Source organism: Nipponia nippon, unplaced genomic scaffold (assembly GCF_047370975.1).
Source record: "Nipponia nippon isolate SJK-2023a ecotype South Korea unplaced genomic scaffold, ASM4737097v1 scaffold_13, whole genome shotgun sequence".
NCBI lineage: Eukaryota > Metazoa > Chordata > Aves > Pelecaniformes > Threskiornithidae > Nipponia > Nipponia nippon.
In genome coordinates this window covers 9,779,705-9,787,645 of record NW_028262324.1, presented here as the reverse complement: position 1 = coordinate 9,787,645, position 7,941 = coordinate 9,779,705, and the positions used below count along the sequence as shown (strand labels likewise).

At 51.4% G+C, this 7,941-nt stretch overlaps 1 protein-coding gene across 3 annotated transcripts in view; it reads right to left on the bottom strand.

The window, feature by feature from the left end:
- Positions 1 to 2,976: 2,976 nt before the first annotated feature.
- Positions 2,977 to 7,941, bottom strand: part of B4GALT5 (beta-1,4-galactosyltransferase 5) — a 39,559-nt gene continuing 34,594 nt past the window's right edge. For all 3 annotated transcript variants that reach the window (XM_087750297.1, XM_087750298.1, XM_087750300.1), the window contains exon 9: positions 2,977 to 6,098. In XM_087750297.1, coding sequence (XP_087606423.1) covers positions 5,951 to 6,098 — 148 coding nt within the window. In that variant the 3' untranslated portion in view covers positions 2,977 to 5,950. The remainder of the gene's footprint in view (positions 6,099 to 7,941) is intronic.

Below are 7,941 nucleotides of genomic sequence, written 5' to 3'. Positions count from 1 at the left end.
TTTTGCTCTTTTCTTATCCAAAAGCAATTTGGCAGGCACGCAGCGCCATCAGCAGTGCTGGAGAGCCTGGGAGCCATGACGTGGACCGGTGCTTGTGGCCCTGCTCATCGCTCCCCAGACAACACACCCTGCAAGCCGGGATGAATGTCATGGAGCCTTGGCCTGACTCTCCGGCAGCCCAGCTGCCGTGCAGGGGGGCAGTGCCAGGGGCTCTCGTCTCTCCTGGGAGAGCTCGGGAGGGTGCTGGCACAGCCCAAGAGGTGCCCGAAATCCCTGGAGGGATGTCACCGAGGCTCCTTGCTCCACTGGGTGATGCTGGGGGCACAGCAGGGTGCTCGGTGGGCACAGGCAGGGCGGGCAAAGGGAGCACCAAGGGCAGCGGGAGATGCGATGCTAAGAGCAGGCAGCAGCGCAGCAGACATGGCCGTGGGGCTGAGCTCTACCTGTAGCTAGATCAGAACCTATAGGTACTGATCATGGAGAGGAACGGGGGCTGCTGGCAGCCCTCGGCTGTGCACCTGGGAGAGTCTTTCAGAGGAAAGGGGTGTTTTGGGAAGTCTTCCCCAGCAGGATTTAGGAAGGGCAGCTGCCTGAGAGCCACAGTTAATCCTCCGTGACCCCACCACTCCTGTTTACTTCTCCTCGCCTCTTGACTACCAAGAGCCCTTCTTAAATAACAGTCAATATGGTCTCACTGCTCGCCCAAGGGAAGAATAAATATCCGGGACACCCTGCCCTTCCCGTGGGGAGCACACCCAGAGCAGCAAACCCAGGGGTTCGGGGGGCCAGCAGGACCCCCCGGCCGTGCCCGGCGGGGGAGCAGCACCTTTCCCTCTGCGGGGGGAGAGAGGCCAACCCAAGAGCCACAGCACACCAGCACGAAGCTCTGGCGTGGCTGGTGACTCACGGCACTGTCTCCCAACCCACCCACTCCCTGGACAAAATTAGTAACCCTAAAGGGGAGGAAAATTGCTGCAACTAGAAACTTTTAACCTAAAAACCTAGTGCTGGAGGAGCCTCTGAAGCCATACTGAGATTTCACCAGGGGTATCACCTCGTGCAGGAGCACCAGGGGACGAACCGATGCCACATGCCAGGAGCGGGGCTGTGCCGCTGGGCAGACAGCCCGGGCCTGTCCTGCCGGGGTGGATGCTGTCGGCACTCATCAGCCCCTTACACGTACAGCTGGAGTAACTCATCTCCATCTGCCTGGCCAGAGGGGCCACATCATTCTCCTAGCCCCGTCTTTAGTTATGTGGGTGCAGCCACCCCGGTCTGGTGCCTAGAAAGACCCATCTCTGGCAGGAAAAGGTTTTGCTGCACAAATCTTTGGGGGGAAAAAGTCATTATGGTTGTTGTGGTATTTATCAGATGTTCAGAAAGAGCCTGATTTCTAGAGCAGGTGCTCCAAAGGGGAAGGAGTAAATGCAAAGCATCATTAGCCTCGCACTTCCACCCCATGGTCATTGGAGCGCGGGGACCAGCACCCCACCTCTCCCCAGACCCTGTCCGTGCCCACCCTCACACCTCCCAGCCCGCTGGGGCTGGGGAGTGCTGTAAAAATACATGTGAATGGGAGAGAAACCCCTGCCCCAAGCTCCTGCCCAGCCTTTCCACCAGCTCCCATGCAGGGCATCCCCTGGGCTGCTCCGGGTAGGCAGGGATGCCGGGCAGCCGTGTGCCCCGGGATGTGTGCGGCTCCAGCTGCCAGCCCCGGCCATCCCGGGCGGGTTTATTGTGCCACACGGAGATGAAGGGGGGAAAGAAGTGGGAGAAAACACCCTGCTTTGGTGGATGGGGATTTTTTATGCGCTCTGCAGAAAAGCTCGAGGATTTTGCAGCACAGAAGGCTGAGCTATTTTCCAGCCTGAGCAGGGAGCGCTCTCCCCCGCAGGCGTGGGCTGCTCTAGAGGAAAGCCTCGGCTCTGCGGCTGCTGGTTTGCAGCGGTGGCCGTGCTGGAGCTGTGCTGCCATGCCGGTCCCTCACAGGACTCCTCTCTTTGGCACCCTCCCTGCACAGCCCACGCAAAAGGGGGTTCACTGCCAGCTCTTCTTTTTGCAGCTGGCCTCGGTGAGGGGGTCCCACACGCTCCCGGGACATGGGCTGGAGGCTTCCCTACCCTTCTTGCTTTTCCTGTAGAGGGGCAACCCCAAATTTCTGTGTGTGCATCCATCTCCTCCAGCCCCTGCCCAGCCCAGCCGCTGCAGGGGTGACACAGGCAATGAAACCCCCACGGCTGGGGTACCTGTGGAAGAACACGGCCATGGGGATCCCCCCAAACTGAGGTCAGGGACTCCCACCACCGCACAGCCAGGCTCCCACCCTCGCTCCTGCAAGCGCAGGGGGAAGCGGGGCCGTCGTCCCTGGGCGGGCAGCAGCGGCTGGAAGGAACCTGCCACCCCGCTGGCTCCAGCCAAGTGTCACGGGTGGGAGGAAGCTTCCCAGAAGACGGAGAGCTAAATAAAGGCAAGGCCTGGAACAACCCAGAGCTATTTATTCTAGCATGCCTGTACGCTGCAGAGAAGGAGAAAGATATTTTAAAGCTGCTGCAAGGAAGCGTGTCTGTCTGCCTGGGTTTGTTGATCAAAAATCTGATTTGCAACGCTCCCCACCGACATCTCCGAGCCCTGCACCACCTTCAGCCAAGTACCTTCCTAAACCCACCTGCCCCAAAGCAGCCAGCCCCTCCATCAGTATTAAAATGAAGCAGATGCTTGGATAAAAGACTTCAGCATACACAGAGTAGCAAGAGCCTGGGGAGCATCCCCATCCTGCACTCTACTTACTTCTGGCCAGCCCTAATGAGAAATTTCTAACCAGCTTTTAGCATCCAGGGCTCACCCTTCTCCATTCATAAACTCTCATAAGCACTTACACCTCTGGCCTTACAGATCTTACCTCCTATAAAAAAAAAAAAAAAAGCACATCCCAATCCCAACCTCCTATAAAAAAAAGGAACCACTGCAATCTTTGTTCTTGAATATGTATCTTTTACTGAAAAAATCATTCATAAATTAACAAATACAAAAATGTACAAACGCATGGGTAAATAAATGTAATGACACAAAGGATTGCTTTGCTGAGAAGTGTGTGTGTGTTTTAAAACACTAGTCTTCAGTGCAAAAATGTCCCCCTGGCACCTCTTAAAAACATAACAGTAAGCTCAAAGGCCATGATGATGGAAAGCTACTTTAGAGTTTAAAGCCGCTTCTGATGGTGAGCGACCCGAAGCGCGTGGCTGTTGCTCAGATGGTACTTCCCTTAGAGAAGCAGAGCTTTACAGATAATTAACTGTCAATACATAGTTTTGCAAATAAAACCCACATGGCTCATTCAAAGAAAAAAAAAAAAGTCAGCATTGAACAGGACCTGCCCTCCAGCGGGGCTGACCGACGGTGTTGACGTGGAAGGGGCGAACGAGTGGCCTTGTTGAATTTCAGCTGCCAGAATATGTACAAGTTCTCCTTAATACGAGAATTTTTACACCATAACAGCACATGCGCTTGACAGTATGCTTTTAACAGTTACATTTACTATACAGTATTTGACATAGTTGATAAGATTAACAGTGCACATTTTCAGATATTCCACATTTTAAAAAGGGAGAAAAAAATTCCATGTGATTAGAACAAAGGAACTATGAAGAGGGATGCTGCTGGGGGGGGGGGGGGGATGGACCCTTTCGTGCCAACCATAGAGTGCATTTCTGAGCAGAGGTAACGGCTTTTTGTTCAACACAAGGTGCGATGGGTGTCAGGTACACATCAAAGGCTGAGGATCCCGACTAAGGTAGTTTAACACCTACTCACACACACATGCATGATTCCTGGGGTAGTGAACTTGGACTAGTTGAAATACATTCCTCATTTGAAGCACCATTAAACAAAGACAGATTTCTAGCAAGGTCTCAAGATGAAAGAAAAGAAGGGCAGGGCAACACGGGTTCAGCATCTGAAAAGGGTCCACGTGAATTAGAGATCGAGATTCAGAAGCAAAAGTCTTTATTGCTATATGCGCCATAAAAAGCAAATCCTCATCTCTGCCTATAAATAACCAGGTTGAATCCCCTCGGGAAGCGAGTTTAAAGCACATGTAAGTTCAAAGACTTTAAACCTAAGTTACAAACTTATCAGCGCTTTTCAAGGGCAGGCTCGCTGTCCTCTCATACCGGCCGATAAGATCTACACAACAAGAACTCGTGTTTTCTAAACTAACGTTTTCTGGATACAGGTTAGGAATGCCCTGGGCAGTCACACCCACCAGATGCGTATGGGGATCATACGTCCACGGAACCAAGAAAACAATGTAAACCATGAGAAGTTAAGGAAACCGAAGGCAAACAATGCAATAAAAACAAAGGTAAAGTACTTCGGAGGTTAAGTACCCACCATTGTTTTGTATAAATACAAATTAAAAAGCAACCCCCAATGTATTTACTTTTAAGTCAGAGAGGTCCAGTAAAAGTGACTGTGTCGGTGCTGCGTGAGGACTGGGCTGAGTGTCAGTGGGGAGGAGAGCCCGGCGCCCAGTCTGCCCACAGTGGCCGTGGGGATGGCAGATGGGAGAAGGGAGGGGGCACTCCAGTTTGGGTGGTTAGATGGGGCATCAGACCAAGCTCTCTGGTTCCCGGTCCTCATTTTTTCATGAGCTTGATTCATGTGTCCTTCATTTCTCTCACTCTCACTAACCTGTGACAACCTGCCCCACCAGCTGGGCTTGTGCAAGTGCTGCCAGGCGCCGGCAGCGATCACCAAGCGCACTGCCTGGCTCTGACTGACAGCACTTCAGTGTGCTGCTAGATTTACACAATAAATACAAAATAAAACAACCTCTCAAACCATACCGTCACATTATAGGAGCGACGGCAGGGTGCTGCCGGTCCGGGGCGGGCTCGGTGCGGTGCGGCCAGCTGCCCCATCCCGAGGACCGCACGTGGGCAGGAGCGGCCAACCCGGGCTGCGCTTCATAAAGCAGCGTGGATATGAGCTCTTGAGCAATCTGCCAAGCTCACACGTGCCATCAGTGGGATATACAGCAACAGGAAAGGGATTTTCTTCTGTATGGCTTTGGATTCATTTGCACATCATGTTGCAAAAGTGACAGAAAGGGGAGTTTTTCCATAAATATTCCCATATCCTCACTCTCCCTGGAAAAAGCCACCTGGAAAAGGGTTTCTGGAATGAGTGATGACACGGCTGTATTTCTCATCCGCTACATTGGAAAGTTTAGGACCCTGTCCCATGAACATTTCTGCATATGCACAGCTTAAATCATGCAAGCAGTCTCACTGGCTTAAAAGGGAACACCTTGCACAAGTACAGTGATGCACACACAAGTGTTTACAGAATTCAGGACTAAAATGAGTGACCGTATGTAAACCTCTAGCTTGGATTTGAGCCATAGGAGAAAAATAAAAAGGGGCAATTTACACAGCATATTTACACTTACACTTCTTTAAGAAGCGATTCTGTTGTATATACTTCAAGCAGGTCATTTAAAAAACTGCACAGACATAGAAGAACGGTATCAGAAGTTGTTTGATCTTCCACCAGGGCAGTTGCCAACTGAATCGCTCCCGACATTCGCTGTTGGGAAGCCAGAGTCCCTCAGCTGAGCTGCTTCCTGGAGGAGAAAGCGCGTCCGAGGTGAGTCCCGGTGGTGGAGATTGCTGGAGGAGGAATGTGGAGACGAGAGCAGCAGGTCAAACCGTTGTCCTGAAACCCAGAAAGCAAGTGGCGGAAAAAAGAAAGAGACTGCTGAGCTCGCTGCACGAGTATCGGGCTGGATTGGTACAGCTAGGGCAATTTGTGTGCGCACTTTCAGCCTTATTCTCCAAAATACTGTGATCCTTCATTAGACAAAGTGTTGCTTGTCCTCGATAACCCTTGGAAAAGAAAGTCTAGCGTGGTGCTTTCTTGGTGAAGGGCAGAGCAAAGTTATTTTCTCCTCTTAATATTCGGTCACCAGAGCCAGCTCCGGTGTCAGGTTAACAGTGATGTTCTTATACAAGGCGTCATACGTGACGTTTGGAAAGTAGTTCAAGTTATTGAGGCCGTCCAGGGCTTGCCTTTCTTTTGACTTCCTCAGCAAGGCATACCTGTGCAACGAGAACCAGAGGCCAGAGTCACTTCCACGTATCCCACAGAGCCCTGCAAAGTCCACCCAACACGACTAAAACACCCTTAAAACAGCCAGGCCCATCAGCAGCTATAAACCAACGCATTTCTGAGCCCTTAAGATGACCATCATTCGCTTCTATACTCCTGGCAGGTAAACATCCCAGACCTCACAAAATTATAGTCCACCACTTGATGAAGAGCAAAATGCTCTCTGTGCCACCAGGCAGCCCAGCAAGCACCCAGCGGTCAAAACAACCTGTAACTCCTGCCCAAAGCCTGCAGATCCCAATCCCAGGAAGGGGCTGAGCTCGGAGGCGTCCTGCCAAGCCCTCACCAGGATGTTTTGCTCAAGAAAAGAAGCTGATGGGCAATGTGGTCCTTTCCATTTTTAAGAAACTGGACCACAAATAGGAACAGAACTAATGCTTTTAGTCTGAGGGATGGGGGACAAGGAAGTAAAACTAGAAGAATGATGGTTTGGGGAAAGGAAACTGCAGCTGGTGCACAAAACCAGCCTCAACCAAATTTAGCATGATGAGATATAAGGGCTACGGTGCGAGAGAGAAAATAAAATATTAAAGTAGAAACATCTCGGCAGGACAGGACACTGACTTTCTGGGGGCCTGGCAGCACCAGGGCGAGTGGGAGCTGGGCTGGGACCTGGGGATTGAAAAAGCACCAGGGAAGGGGTGTGCTGGGAGGAAGAGGAAGACTGGGTCAAAGCAAAGAGGGAAGTGCCAAAACTGGCATCAAAGAGATCACAGCATCAGGACACAGGCAGGACATTTAATGTCTTGATGAACACTTTCCTTCTCCACAGTGAAAAATGACAGGTCCCCCTGCTCCCTGCTTGGGTGGGAGAAGCAGGAGGGCTTTCAGATGGTAGCAGTCAGTACTTGCCTGTGGGTAAGCGTAGAGCACAGGAAAGCAGAGATTTTAGAGGCGGGACACTGAGAATATCTATTGCTAAGCCTCGCCTAGGCTGGACATCGGGCTCCAGATGCAGCAGTGCATACAGGACTGCTCAGCAGCACGGGTATCAGCCTCACCGGGGCAAACTGCTGCCTTGCCTATCCTCACTGCAGACCCCCCATTCCCACAGCACTGACCCACAACTCCTGCTGACATTGAACTAGGGCTCCTGGCTGGGGCCAGGAGACGACCAGGGAAGCGTTAGGAACAAGAGCTCGATCCCACTGCACTCCCAGCCTTCCACGCTTCGAGGGTTTGACTAAATATGGCTTTTTAAGCCAAAATGGACTTCCTTTTTTCAAGAGTGAAACAAGATAAGCGTCTCTTACTGGCTGCATTCTGTCCAACAGAGAAATGAAAACCAGGGCTAAAGGTGACAAAACCTCAAATGGAAACTCTGCCAAAAATGAGTCTTCTGTAAGAAGAGACCAGCAGATAGCTCAAATGGTATCTGCAACATAAACCAGCAGCGGCCAGGAGCCCCTCTGCAGAACCGAGCTTGCACTGTCTAGCAGCTCATCACCTATGAGTAGTAATTCCTGCAGTCGTTCATGAAAAAGGTATTTCTCTGGTTTTCTGTTGCATAGCTTTCAGAAGACTCAAATTCCACCAAGGTCCCCCAGCAAAAGCAGCCATCTGACCAACCCTCGTACTCCCTGAAACAACCTTGGCTTCTGGAGGAAGGGGTTGGAGCCCTCCTGGAAACCTCCAGGGAGAACTTAGCTTTTTGAGAAAAAAGACAAAGTGTCCACTACTGAATAACAGCACTGCAGGGGGACGTTGCTTCTGCAACAGCAACTGCCTTCGTAGTGCAAACCCAGGGTGTTGCTACTGGACTTTGTTAGTGTT